The sequence below is a fragment of the Carassius carassius genome, chromosome 32 (genome assembly GCF_963082965.1).
Source record: "Carassius carassius chromosome 32, fCarCar2.1, whole genome shotgun sequence".
NCBI classification, from domain to species: Eukaryota; Metazoa; Chordata; class Actinopteri; order Cypriniformes; family Cyprinidae; genus Carassius; species Carassius carassius.
In genome coordinates this window covers 7,676,594-7,697,626 of record NC_081786.1, presented here as the reverse complement: position 1 = coordinate 7,697,626, position 21,033 = coordinate 7,676,594, and the positions used below count along the sequence as shown (strand labels likewise).

The window sequence follows — 21,033 nt, the reverse complement described above, 5'->3', positions numbered from 1 at the left end:
TTGAATATATTTGATAAAAAAATCTAGTAAAACAGTGAAATATCATTACAATATAAAATAACTGTTTAATCAATTTAAAAATGCAATTTATGAAGCTGAATTTTTAGCATCATTGCTGCAGTCTTCAGTGTCACAAGATCCTTCAGAAATCATTTCAGAAATATTTTTTTATATAGTTATCAATGTTTAAATAAATAAATTCTTACTGATCCTAAATTTTTTTTTAACAGTAGTATATAGCATGTTTGGTGATGAAATGCTAATATCTAAAACATTATAAATAATTTGGCTAAAGATTAGCCATGTATTTTTTAAATCAGCTATAAGGATTTCTTTTCATTTATGTTCATATTTAATTGAAAATGTAAATCGCACAAGTATATCCCACGATTAAGCTTACCTAAACTTCTAAAACCTTTTAACACAGCTGTTCTTCAGATAAATTCATTTAAACTATATAAAAAGCTTTGTTTCTCTAGATCTGTTTGTTTGCCAACCTTTTTAGAGCAGGACATGTTTTAGTCAAGCTAAAATGACAGACGTTTACAGTATTTCCCGTGTAAGTGAAAAACTCCTCACCTCCTACGAACAAATCAAGGGTGTGATTAGGAAAGAATATACGCTACCACACAAGCTATTTCTGATTCACCGTTCTGCTCTACCCTACTGCTGTAAATTATTTCATTGGAAAGTTCATTTAATTAGACCTGTTTGGTTAGCTATCAGGCTGTCTCATCCATTCAATTAGCCACCAAAGTGCTACATGTACGCTCTAAACATGAGAGCTGTGATCGCACTGTATTTATATCAGTATTCAAATGCTGTTCAAACGAAGTAGACTCTCTTTGCAAAGTTTCACCAGAATTAGCTGTATTTTTACTCATTATGAAATACGCTGATTGTGACATCAGAATATCTTTCTCCACTGATAATGGCATCATAATTCTTTTTTTTTTTTTTTTACTAATTATGACAAATTAATTCCCTCTCTTCCCAATGATTTGGACAATATCAATTCTGATTTTGACATTGATTATGACATCAGAATAAAAAAATGTTCAACTGATTATGCCAATATAGTTAATTCTATTCCAAGTGATTATGACATCAGAATGTCTTTTAACTTAAGAATACTTTTGTTTTCACTGATTATGACACCACAGTTAGTTCTTTTCCCACTGATTATGACATCAGAATTAGTTTTTTCCCACTGATTATGGCACCATAATTAGTTCTGTACCCAATAATTTGACATGAGAATGTCTTTTTTACTGATTGTGACATCAAAATGAGTTATTTTCCCACTGCTTATGTTGCTCAGTTCTGTTCCCATTGATTATGGCATGAGATAATAGCTATTTTCCGACTGATTATGACATCATACATGTGCAATGACAATAAAGTTGAATCTAATCAGAATGACTTTTTAACTTCAGAATACTTTTGTTTTAACTGAATGTGACATCAGAGTTAGCTCGGTTCCCAATAATTCCCACTAAATCTTGGCATCAAACATTTCGACCATACCAATGTCTTCAATCAAAAACAGGCATAAAAACATGACAGGAGGAACTTCCTAAATCTCAAAGATTATTCCAGAATCAGCACTTTCCTTGGTGCTATATAATCGATGAGGACTGAGGGGCTCCTGTGAAATGAATGATCTGGCTTCTGTTTGGAGCGTAAATCACACACTGCCTCCTATATCTAGGATTTACATGCACAGACTTTTGGCAGAGGATGCGCTGATCCTGTGCTATGTGCATTTCGACTTTGCTTTACTTGTGCAGATTTTGAAAATATGTCCAACTCAATCTAAAAAGGCGGAAAATAATCAGCAGAATTGTTTCAGCATTGAACTATTTTACTATTGAGCACTGAGTGAAAATTAAGAGAAACTGGGCTTCACAAGACTTGATAATAGGCTTTCAGCGTTAATGTATTTAAGTCTGTTCTTGTGTTCACACTGCGCTTCTTTCAGTGTTATTAATGAAATGTCCTGTATTGTTCACAAGCTGCTCTCTGACCTCAATTAAATCACCCCGTGAGACAAGCTAAATGAACGAAATGAATCAATAGAAATAGGTAATTTGGGGGGTCTACGGGTCAGCAGCACTAAATTTGTGAAGCTTTTCATCAAGCACCGAGACTATTAAGCTTTTACACCTCAGACATGTTTATACTTACAAGAAACGCTTCGTATTAAGTCGCAAATTTATGCAGCACAGTAATTTCAGGTTAAGAAAAGTGCAATGTATTTGACGTGTGACCCCTTTTAGCTCTTAAAGAGTTTCTCCTCAAAGCTTGCTGGTGTCATTTTGCTAAATATGGCTGTTTGAGTCCATTTTTGTGGCATGTTTCATTGAATTCAAAACGAGCGGCTTAAATTTAAGTGGTCACATTTTTGCTGTATTTTGAGATGCAAATGGCAAGAAAAGCCAGTTTTAGTGTCCTTACTGTCAGTGGTGACTGTTGAATCCATTTAATCTTCCACGCAGCTGAATTTGCTAGAAAGCCACATAATGTGATATCAGTTCTTCCTATCAAGTCTTCACCCAACACGTCTGTCAATAGCTCCACCTATTTATAGTAAACATATAGAGCGGCTAAGCCACATTTTTCAAAGACTCTTTTTTCACTTCAATGGAAACATTACATGCACATGAGCAATGAAGATGTTAAGCTTTGTTGTCTACATCAGTGTGCGACAGCGAGCATTTGGACCAACTCTTCTCAGTTATACTGCTTTTCAAATTATTTCCGCATTCGTTTATGCTCCATTTGTCGTTTGATGCAGAGCATTTTTGATATTAGAAGGCTTTGACTAGACCCTGTGTAATCACATCTCCGAAAAGACCATGGCTTTCTTTTTTCATAAACATCCTTAGGGTTTTCTGGAATAACCAAATTCAGCTGAACTGGGATGCTTGCCTCTTTTGCTCTGTCACTCTGTAGTTCCCTCCTGCTTTCTGTACCCAATAGGACACTGGAACGGCTCACCCAGGCTGTCAGTTATCTTTGAGCAGAGCCATGGTAAATATCCTGCATTGATTAAGCAGATTTGCATAGACAGAGCAAGCCTTGAGGCAAAGAGCTGAATGCTAACCAACATCCACAATGTCACAGGCCCAAAATACCATCTCGCCCTGCAGCTGCAAGGGTATTCTGCCATAAGTAGGCAAAGAACGTAATCAGACTGCTGGCTTTGTGTAGGAAGTGGACTGGAAGTTGCCAAGCCATGCCACATTTGCCAGAACCATTCTTTTATATTGCTATATATCAGAGATCCTTCAATTACAGGAACTTTTCTGTCCCTTTAAGCTGCACGCTTTAGTCATTGTTATATTTTAATGATTTGTTCCGTAATTTTTTAAGAATGGTCAAATGTTCAATATGAATATCTCTTGTTTGGACCAGTATTAATTTAGTGTTCATATACTGTTATACCATTAATTAATTAATTAATTTAATTGAAAATTAGCTTTCATTTTATATATTCAGTTATGTTTTAGTTTAATCTTTAGTCATTTTCTTTTGTCATTATTATAAATATATATATATATATATATATATATATATATATATATATATATATATATATATAGCTTTAATATACTATACCATATATATGTTTTAGTTTAGGTAATTAGTTTAGCACTTCAAATTAATCTGGCAAAACTTCAGAATTTTTTTAATTAAGTGTACAATTATCATATATGTATTTTCATATTTCACTTAATGAAAACTATGTTCTAGTTTTAGTTGGCAGTAACATCACTGTTTTGACCTTTTATAATACATTTTAGAGTTAAAATTAGGAAATTACACTTTACACAATTGTATAAAATGGGATTTTTTTTTAAGTTAATTTGTTATTAATGTGAACAATTTTATATTTGAAAGACTGTGCCCAACTGCTGTTTTTATAAAATTATTATATTATATTATATTATATTATATTATATTATATTATATTATATTATATTATATTATATTATATTATATTATATTATATTATATTATATTATATTATATTATAAAATTATGAAAATAAAAATGACTAGATTAGAGGTTTAGATTGAAATTTGAGAATTCAGAAAAAGTTGTTACTCCCATCGGTGTCTCTCTCTTAATTTTCCAGTCTGATTTCGAGCCACTCACTGTGTTAACAGCTATTTCACATCACTTTACTCCAAATGGAATTGTGATAATCTAGGGCTTTTTTTCCCTTTTATTATTCTTGCAGAATAGCCATCTTTTGATGAAGTCCAGCCTTTGGTAACAGTCACAAATGAGTTTATCTCAGAAGGGCTGCTATCCACAGTATTCAAAGGAGCAGAGCTCTCTTTCTATACCTGGTTTGAGAAAGAAAGAGAAAATCTCTAAATACAGTGACAGCTTTAAATGTATATATACAGTGGTGTCCAAAATGCTGAGAAAACTAGTGAAAATGCCTCTGTTTTACATTTATTTATAGTTTTATCTTTTTACCTATTAACAACAAATTGTTAAAATTTGATTTTATGTGCATTTTCAAATTTCAGTCATTTTCAGTTTTGTTAACATTACTGTATGTTCATGACTCTTATTTTGCACAAACAGGCTCTTTTTGCTCATATCTGCAGTCAGTCCACTCTGATTTATGTGAATTCACAGAAGCTCCAGGGTGAAAATACAAGCCTGTCTATAATGACCGTTACCTTGTCAAGGTAGAATAATCAGATTTCACTCTTTGCCTCAGCAGGCCAGCAGACAGCTCACTAAAACTCAATACACAGCAGAGCTGCTCATTTTCAACAGGCCAGACGAATAACAGGTCCAAAGGGCCCTGTCATCTGAAGCTATGTAGTCCTCATCCTGTACAGCTGTATAGTCAGCTATAATTCAAAATGAAATGCAAGCAAGCCATAGATTTTAGTCAGAGCAGACACCATATTTAATCTGATGTGAACAGAAGTGAGACTTTGAGAGTCCATTCAATATGTCAAACTGTTGCATACGTGGAAGTTGATAATTCAATCGATAAAACTGAAATGTCTTTCCACAAGTTTTCAGTGGATATAAAACTTAAGAAAATATGCATTATGAAGATGTGATACGGGTGCACTATTTTAAGGTACACAACAGTAAAGCATACTAAACTTATGTCCCTCTCATTTTCATTTGTGAGTCAATATCAGTGTGGTGTTTACTAAATCGGTAGTTTTAACTGGTTTGTTTTCAGGATCCAGAATAATTTATGCTGCAAAATTAAACAATAAAATTAATATTCTGCATATTTCCCACACACATTTGTTTTTCTAAATGTCTCTTCACTCTCAGGAGTGTTATTTACATCATCTGAAAGCTGAATAAATAAACGTTCCATTTATGTATGGTTTGTTAGGATAAGACAATACTGTATTTGGTCGAGATATAACTATTTGAAAATCTGGAATCTGAGGGTGCAAAAGAAAAAGAAAAAAATATTAAGAAAATCACATTTAAAATTGTCCAAATGAAGTTCTTAGCGATGCATATTACTAATTAAAAATTAAATTTTTATATATTTACGGTATATAAAATTCATCTTCACTGAACATGATCTAATGATTTTTGGCATAAAAGAAAAAAAAATAATTTTGACCCATACAATTTTAAGTTTTCAAAATGAGAATAAAAATTTAATTGTGAAATGTTGCATGAAATGTTTTTTTTATAAACATTTATTTAATTTCATTAACAGAAATGTATTCTGTGGTTTAAGGGTTATTTTTACTTTTAATAATCCTGATTCTCAGAAGCTAATAATTGAATGCACAAAATAAAAAGAGTTTGTCATCGCCCCAAGTGAAGCTGTATTTAATGTAATCTGGGTTATATGATCTTTTACCTTCTTTATGATGATTTTTGAGCAATTTACTAATTTAATTAGTAATCATAAATTGTTTAGAACCTATTCAGTTCAGGTGCCAAAGTTTGTTGTTGAAATTATAATCGTGGCATTTTTTAACACTTTATTGAATATAACAAAAAACCAATAAACAGATATTGATCTATATATATATATATATATATATATATATATATATATATATATATATATATATATATATATACTTTTTTTGTTTTTTTAAATACGTTGTTCTTTAAATAATGTATAATTTCCTTAAGACTGAAAATAAATTGATCGGATTTAACCGGATTTGCTTATCTGTCAGACACCATGAAGCATTACACTCTCGGCTTTGAGAAGAGTGAAGAACAAGCTAATCTTCCAGGAGTTCAATATTAAGTTCCAGTCACTGTCAGACTGGGCGTGAGAGAAGGAGGGGAAAAGATTAGACTCTTCAGCACAGATGAATGTTTAAGGCTTAAATGCCTCCAAAACACATTCTCACATTGTTAATATGTGGATTAGGCCATTTTCTCCTTCCCAACAGAAGTATCAATATATGAGTATCAAATGACATAATGCAGCAGCTCTCCACTGCATTCTCGGCCTGTCTCAACGTTGAGCTCGTGTTTTTGTATAAGAGGATATGAAGAGCGGCTTCTGAGATATTCAATGCTTCTAAATGATTCCAGGATCTGTACCTGTGCATTAGTCTGCGTGTATTCATAGACATACATATTCAAGGCGGCTATTGTGTCAGTAACGTTTAGATAACGAATACCAACCACGGGTTCTGTTCGGAGCGGTTTATGAGATTAAATGCTGTCGTTCAAGGAAGAAACCTGAAATAATTTCACATTTTCTCCGCAATCAGTCAATTACGTTTCTCATTGCTTTCTGCATCTGTGATATCCTCCTCCTCTTTCAGTCACGAAGATGAGTTGTTTGCCACACTAAATATAAATTCAATGAATAATTTTCTATTCACATAGAGCGATATTCCACACCCCGCCAGTGTGAAGCACAACCTCTGCCCAGCCTGATGTGCATTTGAATGGATTTTTGCACCATTTTCATACCAAAACTAGGAGAGAAAAAAAGAAGCTCTTTTTTTTTCTCCAACAAATTCCACCAAGAATATAGAGTGAAAACATTTTATTATTCCATCAAACCCAATCATATTCATGACCCTGCACTTTCCATTGCTCCCTGTGTTATTTAAAATTTCCTAAACCTGGTCTACGGCAGTACTTATTTTGCTCCACATTCTAATCTGCTCCTAATAAAGAGATGCCAAGCAGAGGGTGTGAAAAACGAGCTCACCTCAGCGTTTGGCATGAGTAAGGGAGAGTGCTGGGGATAAATCAGAGCGGGAGACGTTGGAGACACACAGATAATCTCAGAGTGCTGCTGTGTGTTTGGTCCTCTCCTCTCAGTGGCGTGATATACAGTGATGGGAAATCCATGCAGACTCTCGAAAGGGCGAGATGGAGGTGACTCGTATAAATGTTTGACGTGAGCGGTTTTTCAAAATAAAAGTTTGGAATTAACACCCGAGATGAGCTAAGCAAACTCATTCACTGTCTGTCACCGGTGAATTAATGTTTATTGACGGGGTAATAATGACACTGACTTACGAGCAGGCTTACGTGAGGCTTACTCTGTTCCTGCAGAGCTCCTCGGAAACTTCTGTCATTTATTAAATTCCCTAAACCTCAGACTCATTGCATATTCATTTATGAAATATTGTGGCTAATTCGATTATGCTTTCAGCTGCTAATAAGAGCGTGGTACTCTCATCTCCATTCAGAGGGAATAGTTCTCCCAAAAATGAAACTCCACTGTCATTTTGTTCTAAATCGATGTATTATTTATTAATTTACTTACTTATTTTACGTACTTATTTCAGTGTTTACTTATTTCTTGAAAAACAAACTTTGTATATTTTGGTCCATATGGAAAGTGTTGTATGATATATATATATATATATATATATATTTTTTTTTTATATACATTTAATTAATGTATTTAAGACACAATTAAGTGTGTGTGTGTGTGTGTGTGTGTGTGTGTGTGTGTGTGTGTGTGGTATTGACCTCATTTTCCCCAAGTATAGTAATACCAAATTTTTGACCTAATGGAAACTTCTTTTTTTTTTCCTATGAGGAAAACATCTTATAAATCATACTAAAGGAAGTTTTGTGTGTGTGTGTGTGTGTGTGTGTTTGTATCGTATTGTTAATTTAAGTTGTTGTAATGGAAATAATCGTCCATGTTTTATCTTCATAATGTTTGACAAATAAAATAGTGAAAAAAAAAAAATATATATATATATATATTTTTTTTTCAGTCTGTCCTTTTTTTTTTTTTTTTTTTTTTTTTTTTTGAAGGCCTTCTTGGAAGTTTTTTTGTGTCATGCACACCACATATTTTTATGTCAAAATCAGTGCACAAAAATGCATCTGGGCTTATACAATATATTCGAAACTTTATTTAAAAAGTTTCTTTTACATTATGGTGGTGCAGTCTAATGCATTCAAGTCTCTCTTTTGTTTGTCTGTTGTCCTGTTTGTGTGTTTCACTGTATTATAGACCACAGATGACATGGTCTCCTCAGCCGAATGCTCCAGTGACGACGAGGACTTTGCTGAGTGCGAAGGACATGCAGGTGGGCTAGGTCAGTTGAATTTTGCTTGCCTCTATGTGGTGGCCTTTCATTTGCAACTGAGGATCAGATCCTCAAAGCATCGCCTCCCCCCATGGATAGAAAAAGTGTAACTTCCTTTTCCAATCCAACCCATGTACACCAATATAGAGACATGAATATAGTAGGAAATCTTTAGAAATATTCTAAACAAAACAGAAATAGGAATGGATTTCTAATGCTTAGTCTGTTCAGTAGCCTTGAATCAGAGCTAATGTCAAATCATTCCCCTCAAACTTTTATAACGAGCTACACTTGGCCATGGGGTTTTCCGAAGTGGTTAACATGATCACACTGATTACTAATTTTGTCCCCAGTGCCAATTATGATTGCATATGTACAAAATTAGTACAGAAAAGTGACATGTTCTCTGCATTGATGCTTCAAAATGTATCATACTGAGGTTTCTTTGCCATGTGATAGTGGACTGCATTTTGGCACATGATACATTTTGAGATTTCTCTTGAACTTTGCTTTCAGCCTTATAGTAGAGTGATATCAATTAGATTAATTGCTGTTCAAGCAGTCTTTTCGATTACTTTCTGTCTCCTCATTTCAAGAGGCTTGATTTAAGTTAACTTGTTGTAATAGAGAACAGATATCATCGAATTTCTGTGTACCAATTTTTGTTTTGTGCCGTTATGCTTATTTTTAACTATATCATTTTGCCTCAGTGTGAACAAGTTGTTCTGCTAATATTTTCCAACCCAAATATGAAAAATACAATTCTGTGATTAGATTGATAGTGAGAAAGAGAGAGATTTGTGAGAAGTTGGGTATTGGCTTAAAAAAAAAAAAACTAATTGTAGCTTTGAGAAAATAGTCTGTCATGTCTTTTGTGAAATATGCAATTTTTTGATTGGAGTTATATATAATTGAAAATGTATGATTCCGGCCAGAGAGGTCAAATGAATCTCATTAGAATTTGAGTAAAACCCTACCACTTACAATAATTGGGTGTTTCTTTAACTTTGGACACTTTTATATCCAAGGGGTTGATTTTTATTAAAATGAACAGATTTCAAAGTTTTTTCGATGGCATGAAGGTCACAATAAAATGTATTACATCAAGTCTTTTTACCATACTTTCATCATTTATTTTGATGCTTTTATAATATATTTTATTGTTTTCCCAAAGAAGCTAAATAATCATAAACATCTAAACAATAAATATCTGCATGAATTATTTACATTTATTGAAGTAAATATTTTACCCAAATATATGTTTGGAAGTTTTTATTTATTTATTTGCACCAAAAAATGCTATGAAATGCATTATTTCATATGAAATATCAGACTATAACTTGATTACAAATTACTGCAAGTAAACTAGCAAATGTATTTAAAAAGTCCAGAAAGCCAGATGTGCCCCTAGTTAAACAAACACCCAATTTCACATTTTCCATCTTGGAAAAGCGACCAGCGCACAACATGAAGAACAGTGTGCCATCAGATGATTTCTAGAGGCCAAAGCCATTTCATGGCCTGTTAGTTTTATCTACTGGCCTGTAATGAGCACACTGTCTTTCATCACAGAAATGCACAACGTGTTTATTGTGCTCCACTCATTGGATGAAAATGCATACGTTTAAGTTTTCATGCAGACATGACAGGTTAGTGATCTGCTCTGTTTGCCTGTTCTGACCCTCTGCAATTCTCTCAAATGTCAATGCCAATTTCTTCCGAATGACATTCATCAGTTCAGCGGTTTGAGAACAATATCCATCTTTCTGGAATCTTTATGTACTCATAAAGAAAGCTATTGGCAGGGTCCCAATCATCCAGTCACGTTTACACAGAAATTCATGCCATTCTAACCTCTACATCAGTTGATGTGAAGCTGCATGAGACATTACCGCTGCAGGGGTGCGTCCTCATATTCGGCGTGTGTCCTGTGCCGCATGCGTGGGGTACTTCCCCTTGATTTGTCCTCTTAATTTCATGAGCTTGTTCGTGGTCGATGTTATTTCTGCTGAAGTCCTCATCTATTTCCCAGCTTTCCAAAAGCAACATTCCTGTCATCTCGCCTCATCTTGTTCCGCATGATATTTTGGTGTTGAAAGCGATTTCTCTTCCATTTTTCTCAAGCATCTGTACCATCTGAGCTTGACCTTGAACATTGCCATTTTGATTAACAAAGCGAATAACAGGCAACAAAATCTTTTCTTGCCATCCAAAGACTTTTTAGAGCTCAGGCATTAATGTAATCTTAAGAAAGTTGTGTTTTAAGAATGTCCAGCATCCTTGAACGCCCCTGCCCTCTCTTCCTCCTCACCTGACTGAGCCGGTCTGCATATGAAGTCGTTTTTTTGAATGCAGATGGCATAGAAAGAGTTTTATTGCCACAAACCAAGCGCTTCTCAATGTCATGCTTTCTTAAGCAGTCATTTGTGGCATGTAATATGGTACTGTAGCTGCTAGTCAGAGACATTTTCCAGACTATTCTCTCATTATTCAGTGCATGGCACCATTTTCACCATCAGACTAACCTCAGTGCTCTGCTGTACTGTATGTATGAGCCAGTTTCAACAAAGCATCATACCGCAAGCTTATGGTTGCAAAGATCTCCGCTGCATTTCCTGTACCAAATTGTGTTCCTGTCTATCAACTTGTCTGTCTTGACGTGTTGTCATGTGATTCTGTTCTCTGTTTGTAAAAAATGGTTGGGTTTTCCCCTTTATCCCCTATCTGGAATTCCATAGGAGGGCTTCTGCTGATTAATGATACGCTTCCGAATCATTCCCTATTCCGTAATCATTCCTTATTTCTCTGCACACAGACCTCGTTATTTTAAAGCCAAACCAAAAAAGTTATATTTCTGTTATGTAAAGTTGCGGATGTATTTTTAGAAAGCTGTAAATTAACACCACACATTTTGTTTATTCTGAAACACTAAATGGGGCTCATTTTCAGATCATTTTTGTTTAAATAATTTGTTAGTAAAGTATTTCCTTTTGAACAAGACAAAAGTTTAAATGAATTAGGAATCGAGGGCAAGGAGCCTCCAGAGACTCAATTAACTGTTTGACAGAAGCATCTCTCACTCTTATAGTTTATGGTACAGTTTGTATTTGCAGGAATGGGTCAGTGTGATGTATTAATATTAAAGTTTCATTGCAGATTTGTGTTGGCATGTAGTGTAATCCTAATCAGTTCTAAAGAGCAAAGTTCTACATCTTTCCGAGTGTGGTTTGTTCAGGCTTATCACTGTCTCATATTGAGGCTTTTGATTAAATAATTACAATTAACCAGGAATTAACAAGCTCCAGTTTTGCTTCACAGTGATAGCAATTTATTTGTTTCTGCTAAAAAAAAAAAAATGTCTCATGATTTTTCTGTCATTAATAAAACATCAGTTCGGCTCAAAACAGATAAAGATGAATATAGAATGAGATGGGTCATTACTGTAAAACAGTACCTTTTGAGCTCTGTAACTTTTGTAATAAATAAAATAATAATAATAATAATAAAATCTACTAAAGGGCTTAGCAGACTTTTAGAAATATGGTCAAGCTCAACAAATGTAAACATTTACAGGATGCCCAACAGAATGGAAATAAAAGTTGTTTCTCAGAGAAGGAATTGAGAGTTACTGCTTATAGCTTGAGGGCTTTAACTTTTTAATCATCTTTCATGTTTTAAAGTGAGACTAAAACCACAATCAGTATAGAATGAATGCCATTTTGTTAGTTAAGTTATGACTAACAATGACTAATATGAATCCCATTTTTTTTTTTTTTTTTTTTAGCTATGAGTTTATTGTTGTATCCATTATATTACAATGAAATACTGTATGCACTGCCATTCAAAAGTTTTGGGTCAGTATTTTATTTTATTTTATTTTATTTTAAAGAAATTAATATTTTTAATAAGCAAATATGACAGTGAAGACATTTTATAATGGTAAAAAATATTTCTAAATGCTGTTCTTTTGAACTTTCTATTCATCAAAGAACCGTTTAGATGAAAATGTATCACAGTTTCCACATTAAAAAAAAAAAATATTAAGCCCCATGTTCATTAACTGCATAGGAAGAATGACCCAAGAAACATTTTTTTCATTCACTGATCACCTTCATGTTGTTTAAAACCAGTATTAAAGACAAAATTACAAATATTTTCCTGAAAAGCGGTTCATTAAAAGACTTCTAAAGCCATATAATAACTTTTTCTGTAATATATATATCAAAATGAGACTTAACTTAATATGGCACCTATGAAGTCTATGTGAAATATGCTGTGTCTCTGAATTGCATTTGTAGGACTCATTTCTCTTCCTAACACGAACACCAGATGGCATTATATACTGCACTCCTGATTTTAGATTCACACAATACTTAGAAAATCCCAAAAGATGCATATGTAATGAGCTGAATTTCACTTTTTCTCCTGATTCATGCAGATATCTACTTTTTAAGAATAAGTGTATCTTGTTTTGTCATGCTGATAAGACAGAGGTGAGCGTCTTTTTAGACTCAAAAGCAATTAGATGCCGTTGGAATGCAGGAAATAAATAAATAAATAAAAAACGGAAGAACAAAGGAAAGAATGGTCCAGATTAGAGAGCCAGTATTGCTTGGCCCCATACTGTGCCAAGAGAGAAAGAGTTGTTTTTATCACAGGCCTGCAGGTAGCCGTTCAGCATTGGAGCTCCTGTTTAATTACCTATCCATAATAGTGCAACCGGAGATAAGAACACACTAGATACACCTCTTGTGTTAGAAGAGTTTTGAATAGTCTCACTTTGCAGTTAATACTCGATGCATTACAGTGTTTGCATTCAAACGTGGCACCTTACCGCACACTCTTGTCAGGAGCTGTCAGTCAATTTCATGTGTAGATGTGCATTATTAACAGAATGTGTGTCAGTCTGGTCAGTCTGGTTTTACCAAGAACGATAAAAGTTAAAATGATACACCACAACAATAATTTCCAATAGTTTTCATACACCTATTTTTATGCACATGCAAAAATGCTGGATGGAAACACCAAGATGTGCATAAATTCTAAAAATGTGCATAAAAAAATTCCACAATGCGCATTGAAAAAGTAATGTTACTTTGCATTATGAGATGGGATAAGCTGACTAACCAGCGGACCAATCTCGTTCAGAGCATCTACATGCTGTTTTGCTCATTCTGAAATGGAAAGTCTGTCATCTAAGTATTTCTGTATAATTACATTCTTACATGACTGTGTTTCCAAACAGCAGGCATCCACCGCTAAAAGCTATAACCGCATTTATTGTTACGTCTGCTCTATCTGAAGCGAAATTATTTATTACATATGAAAATTATTATATTCAGTGGCTTCTCCTAGGTTTCTTAGAGATATTTAAGTCGTTTTTGTTCACTTGTTGGATGGAAACGGTGCTTTATTCGCAAATGCTTTATGCGATTTTAAGTGCATAAGTTAAATTTGCATCTTTGAATGGAAACATAGCTACTGGTATATATCGTTGGATAAAATAAATATTGCCGGTTTCAATATATTGCAAGTAATCATTTAAATTGTCACATATATTGACACATTGTTCTAATCTATCAATCAAAAGGAAGTCAAACTGACAGTTAAAGATAAATTACAGTGTATAAAGGAGTATTACATATTTTATGAATCTTATACTTTCATTCATCACTGCTTTTGATGATTAGGTTATGTTTTAATGTAATATTTCATAAGTTAATACTGTTCGCACTAAAGTTTTCAGAGAGTATATTTCTATTTTCTATAGAAGTCATCTATCTTGAACCCTCTTGTGGAATTCCTCAATCAGTACTCTGCTGCTTTTGAACCAAAGTCTGTGGGTACCGTCCATGAATATGAGATTGAATGACTTTACCGATATAAAAAAAAAACAAGGAATCTGCTCTGTATTTTCCAACAGTGTGTCACAAAATACAAACAGACAAACATCTGTGACCTACAGGCCCTGGTTAAAAGGCTTCTTTGACCTCGCTTAACCTTTGATGTCTGATTTGACCCCCAGCTTGCTGTGTTGTTCGTCTACTCTCCCTAAATGCAACTTACTTTACGCATGCGTCAACATCTTGCAGTAAAAAAACTTAACCCATTTTCAGCCAATTTTCCTCTCTCTTTGACATACATCCAGACTGCACGCCTGTTACATGTTTAAAACTAACAATGACAGATATATTTGTCTTTGGGTCACATGACAGAGGAAGCAGTTGTCTGTTAAACTGTCCCTCTCGATTGTGTCTGTTTTATAGTTTGTGCATCTGGTTGTAGTGTGTGAAAATTAGAATTGCTTTGTTCTTTCGTCTCTGGGAATTTTGTCTTTTTAGTTTACACACTCAAATCAATTTCATTTTTTTGTTGGTTACCATTTTTTGACTAGCTGAATTTTTGGGTTCAAAATTAGTGGTGAAATTTTGACTAGATGTGAATATCAAATCACAATTATCATTCATTTGGTAACATGTTTTGATTTTTGGTCTTCTTTTTTTAGATTTGGAACTAATTCAGTGACAATTCCATGTGCTTACGGTGATAAATCATCAAAATAATTTTCAAACCACAAGAATCCCATCAAGGACAAAACTGCACCGCCTCAAATGCAAAAACAACCCACTTTGATAAAAAAGCAAATAAATAACAAAAAAGGCACATGATGGTCAATGAAAAGGTTCCAGATCTTGATACACTTCTTGTTTTTTCAAATTTTGAGAGTTGATCTTGATGAACAATTGACGTTTTAAGAATGTTTCAAAACTGCATGGCGAAGAAGTTGCAGTTTAGGGTTTGTCAGATTGTCAGTGTTAGAGTTTTGTTCTTTTTCGTAGATGGGCATGTATATGCTCATTGTTTGTATATCCCCATCCCTTCCTTACAGCCAAAAACGTTAATGCTGCCCGACCGCTTCGTACTGCCTATACATGGACATGGCAACTGACTTACACAATCACCCCCATCATCATCTCCTATGTAGTATGTTCATAGGTCCAATTCCCTTGTCACAACCCTTCCCCCTTCCTCCCCCCTCTAGATATGGTAAAATATGTACAGTCATCCATTCACTCAAACCTAAAGATTAAAACCAATCTAAGCAAAAAGTTTAATTACTAGAATGTAGATATTTATTTAACAATAACAAAAAAATGCTATGTAAATCAAAGGCTCAAATATGTACAGTTTTTGTAAGAAAACTGGAATATATATATCAAAGTAACAACAAAAGAGAATAATGGTGAAGTTTATTTTTCATGTTATGTGGTGTGGATGTATGTGTTGTTGCCTCCCTGTACTCTCTCATGTGGGAAACAAAAATATATATCTAACCAAAAACACGATGACAGTCATTTTGTTTTCACAAAGAAAAAACCTGTCCAAGAACATTCTTACACAACTTTCTTTTGTACGTTTTTTTTTTCTTCATGCCAAAATCATGCGGGCAATTTGTTGATGTAAGTTGACAACAAAATTATGATATGCTTATGTGTTTATGTTTATAATATATATGCCATTTATGCTTGTTTAAATTCTTAATATAATTAGATAAAGAATTTCTTATCTCGATTTGCTAAATTATAATGTTGATGTTTATATTGCCTGTTTGTCAGTACAGTATTGTGTGCTATGACTAGTCATTAAGAACTTATGGTATTGGCTTTGGTTTAGTTTTGTTGTAATTAAAGTCTGCCTCTTTAAGTTCTTTTGGTTTTAATTTTTATTTTTATGCAAGTTTTACCACAAACCTGATGGCAGTTTTATCTTTCATTTGCAATGACAGTCTGAATGCAAAGGAAAGCAAAAACAAACCTTCCTTTCTGAATAGCAACACGTTACAACTACACAAAGAACTGGCCGTCTTACTGCTACTGTACAGCAGCATTTTAACATACAGAAAGCAGCATTCATTGTATTCCTTATTACTCACATTTAGTTATTACTTATTTTGTATTAGATTTAGCAATTGCTTATTACTTATATTAAAGCCTTGTTCTTGGGAAATCAACCATATTCAATAGATAATTAGAGAAATCATTCAGATGTCATTGCATTATGGAGACAGTAGCTGCCATTAGGAGGTCATTCAAAAGGCAAGAGTCAGTGCACTGCTGGGGAGCCACATCTTCCATCACACACGTGTATATATAGAGAGAGAAAGAGAGATGTTTTTCTACAAAAATATGCAAGCTGTTGATATTGTTTCACTTCTTATAAAACAGATGAAACCATCATAAGGTGAGACTTTGTAGCTTATATAATGATTTTCTTATATGTTATTTCTTCTGACAATAGGAAATTATTCCTTCATACCCTTTTTTTATTATGCAAAAAAACTATAACATTTCTTATGTATATTTTTACGATAAGGATGCAATCCAGTAAGTTACAGCATTTATTAGTCTTGATTCATGTTAATTTGTATATTGTTTATTACTAGTTCATGTTGAAAGACATGAGCTAATCCCAACACATGCAACTTTTACGTTAAAAAGTTTTAAATGTTTTAGTAGAAATTTATATTATATATGATTTATATTAGTATTGTTAGCTAGGGCTGTGATAATAAATCGATGGATCACAATTTGTGGATTGATTCTGAGATTTTTTCGAATGCATCGCAATTCTTTCTGAAATCAATTCTGAGCTCAGTTTTTCATTTTTAACCACACACTTAAATGCTCATGAAGAAGAGTGCTTGTGCACTTTATGACACAAAGATTAATGTAAAAACAGCCCATTGTGAACACCCTTTTAATGTGCTTCAACTTTTTTTTTACTTTATGAATGATTACTTTAGGTTCAAGTGTGTAAGCAATTGGAAGCAAGCGGAGTATGACTGTTTCTAAAGCATGCAGTGCCATTTGTTGTTAAAAACTAAACTCAAGATCAATTAGAGAGAAAATCACGATGCATTGTGAAAATCTCAGAATTGGTGCAGAATAATTTCGAACTTCATCATGCGTCGATTTTTTTTCCCAGCCATATTGTTAGCTCATGTTAATTATTCACGTGCAACTTCAAATAGCTCGCAAACCAGCTCACCCACAAAGACCTGTCAAGTCCTTTTGATGCCAACTTATATTCATTTATGTTCGATATTGTTTCGCTTTTGTCTTTTATTTTTGTTTATTTATTTATTTATTTATTTTTGTACATTCTGCCTTGTATCGTTAGTGTTTTTTAACCAGTTTTCGACACTAACTTGCCTCGTGTCTGTGTTCAATTGTAGGAGGTGAATTAGTTTTCCGAGTACTTGTAAAGGATCCCTTAGAGCTCCCCTCTGTAGCCACTCGTACACCCTCCATCCCCTTTCCCCCAACCCTCCGCCCCCACCTCACCATTATTGAGACCACCAAAGAGTCCCTGTCCATGGCCACTGAGTCGGGGGTACCTTGCTTGTCGGACCGAGGCAGCGATGATTGTGATGATGATGATGATGATGATGGCTTGATGATATCTGGGTATGGCTCTGGGGAAGCATACGACTCTAACCTGCCCCCTACTGATGATGAAGATTTTTACACCACCTTCTCCTTGGTAACAGATAAGACCTTGTCTTCGTCGACCTTTGAAGGTGGCTACAAAGCTCACGCGCCTAAGTGGGGATCCAAGGACTTTAGACCTAACAAAGTCTCCGATTCTGGTAGGACTACTACCACGTCTTTTTCCCCCAAGCTGAGCCGCTCCACAACCACGTCCACGCCACCCAAACTGCCCGCGGGCAAAATGAATCACAGGGAGCTAAAGCCCCAGCCCGACATAGTCTTGCTACCATTGCCCACTTCCTATGAGGTAGACAACACAAAGCTGAAGAGCCCATTAATAACCTCCCCCATGTTCCGTAATGTACCCACAGCAATCCCCACGGAGCCGGGCATCAGGCGGGTTCCGGGGGCCTCCGAGGTGGTCCGTGAATCTAGCAGCACCACCGGAATGGTCGTCGGGATAGTTGCCGCTGCCGCTTTGTGCATCCTAATTCTGCTGTACGCCATGTATAAGTACAGAAACAGGGACGAGGGATCCTACCAAGTGGACGAGACCAGGAATTACATAACCAACTCAGCGCAGAGCAATGGAGCAGTCATGAAGGACAAGCAGCAGAGCACGAAAAGCGGCAACAAGAAACAGAAAAACAAGGACAAGGAGTACTACGTGTGAGAATGTCGCCCGTCGCTTTGACAGAACTTTGAGCTGTTGGGCGCTGCGCCGAGGGCGACAGGAGCCGAACCCCGGCGCCGCGCCGAGAAGGCGAACTCTGATGTAAACTGTACCATAAAGCACACTTACAACTGTAAGCATACCGCAAAGGTAAAATAGCAAACATTAGTGACCTTATTCCTCTATCTGGTCGGAGACGTTATAAGTGTAGAATATTCCACAGCTACATCATAATCCTAAGTGACTTTTAGAGGTATGTGAACCTTGGCGTAAATTTTGTTTTACTTTTTTTTTTAACTCTGTAAAAAAAAAAATTTTAAAAGAGGAGAACGTTTCAAGCATGTAAGAGACACATAGTGCTGATGTCCGTTACGAAAGTGGGACCCAAAAAATGTTGTTCACGCGAAAAAAGGACTCCTGCCAACAAAATAAATAAATGAAGAAATATATATGAATATATATATATATAAATTCTATATATGAGAAATTTGTATTGTTTATATACATTACATGTGGTGTCTTATAATTTTTTGCTCTTTGCAAAAAGAAGAAAAACACGATGTAATAAACGAAGACCGGTCACAGAGGCTCTGACAGCACTGCACTGTTATGATTTCCAGCCGAAACTGATCATTCTAATTGTACAACCAACTGTAATATTGCAAATGTGTGAGTTTCCAGAAAGACAGTGACGTTTCCTTGTCTCAGTAAAGCGACTGATTGTAGTGCATGCCATGCCATCCTTCGCTTTGATCATGTCCGCCCACCGGGCCGATCCGATCATCAGATAGACCTCTCGTCCCTCAAAGCGACTCGACAAGGGAACGGGCCGCAGATTGGAAATGTTTCAACCGTATGTATGTTGGTCCATTTGCTCTCGTCTCTTTTTTATACAGCCGTCTGGTGCAGACTGGCGCAGTGCTATGATACTGTTAAAGGATGTCTATATGAAAATAAATCTAATGTGAAAAGTGTGAAAAAAAATCTATCTGTTGTCACAGTCGACTGTGTCGAATGAGAAATTTGTTTACATATTTTATTACATGATAGAAGTTGTACTTTGTAGGTAGATGATGTACATACGAACCTAAGTTGTATTTTTTTTGTAATTCTATTGTACAGAGAGATCATTTGATTGATTTATTCAGTGTGTTTCATGCCGAAAAATCTGACACTGTTGACTCATGGGAAGCACGAAAAATATATATACAGTACACACACGTTTTGTAAAGACAAGCAGAGAATACTGTTAGATTAGAGGTCTAAACTTTCTCGCAGATGTTTCTAAGTTTAAGCATGGATATTTGACTACTTGAAGCTGTCGATGAAATACAAGACATACTTCTTAATTGTACGAAGGTTTCCTTGTTATCAGTTGTTTTATTTATAGAAGATTTAAAGAAATATGTAATAAAGACAGACTAATATGGATACAGACATGCAGCTCAGATAATTTACGCCGTGTGTTTCTTACCTTAATGTCTTAATACAAGTGGCCTGGACTGCAAGTAAACCCTGTCACATCGACGCAATCTTTTGCCATTTTTATTCTTATCCATGTCTATTTTTGCCATTTTTTAAAATATGTTTGTTAATCACTGTACCATTAATATGATGTCAAGATGTGCCCACGTTATTTTTTAATCTTCATTTTCTGTTCAACCTCACATGTGCTTTTATTATTTTCATTTATGACATCATAGTCATGTAGCTTTGCTTCAGGCAATATTTGGCCATGATCTATAATAAAAAATTCCATGGAGGTTGATCATATACAGGTTGTCTTAATGTGCTCATATCTAAACTCCCTTCAGTATGTGTGTGGCGATACATATTTTTCTGTAATTCATCACGCTGGACAGCACACTTTAATTTCCTGTTCTGTTAAGACCTTTTTAATGTGTTCAAGAGACTTGGGTCTGAAATACGCCTTTCCTACCATGCTTTTAATGGATTAAATGCCTCACTTTGTTTTTAGCGCAGCAAAGGTGAGGTTGTCATTTGTTATAAAGGAGAAAGACGACTGCATTTCAGTAGCAGTCAGAGAGCAACAATGAATACATTAGGATTTTCTTGGGAGACGCAGATTTATATAAGACCTGCCACAATGACCTGTTAACAGCATGAGAGCAGAGATCTTGAGCACACAATATTTCTCTTTTAGTTACCAAGGCAACACAAAAGGTACAAATCAGAGGCTGTGGCTTCAGCTGGAGTTTAATTGTTTCATTAGACATAGTAATTAAAGTATGCCTGACTTTAAACGAGGACGTCTAAAATGCTATTGTTCCAGAACAAGTACGATGTTTGAAATCCTGACTAGGAA

General features: G+C 34.8%; 1 protein-coding gene across 11 annotated transcripts in view; it reads left to right on the top strand.

Moving 5' to 3' along the window:
* Window positions 1-20,480, top strand: part of LOC132112569 (neurexin-3a) — a 280,631-nt gene extending 260,151 nt beyond the window's left edge. For 7 of the 11 annotated variants that reach the window (XM_059520110.1, XM_059520100.1, XM_059520099.1 and 4 more), the window contains 2 exons: window positions 8,468-8,552; window positions 17,779-20,480. In XM_059520110.1, coding sequence (XP_059376093.1) covers window positions 8,468-8,552; window positions 17,779-18,707 — 1,014 coding nt within the window. In that variant the 3' untranslated portion in view covers window positions 18,708-20,480. The remainder of the gene's footprint in view (window positions 1-8,467; window positions 8,553-17,778) is intronic. The other 4 variants (XM_059520106.1, XM_059520109.1, XM_059520105.1 and 1 more) reach the window with 2 other exon arrangements.
* Window positions 20,481-21,033: the final 553 nt, after the last annotated feature.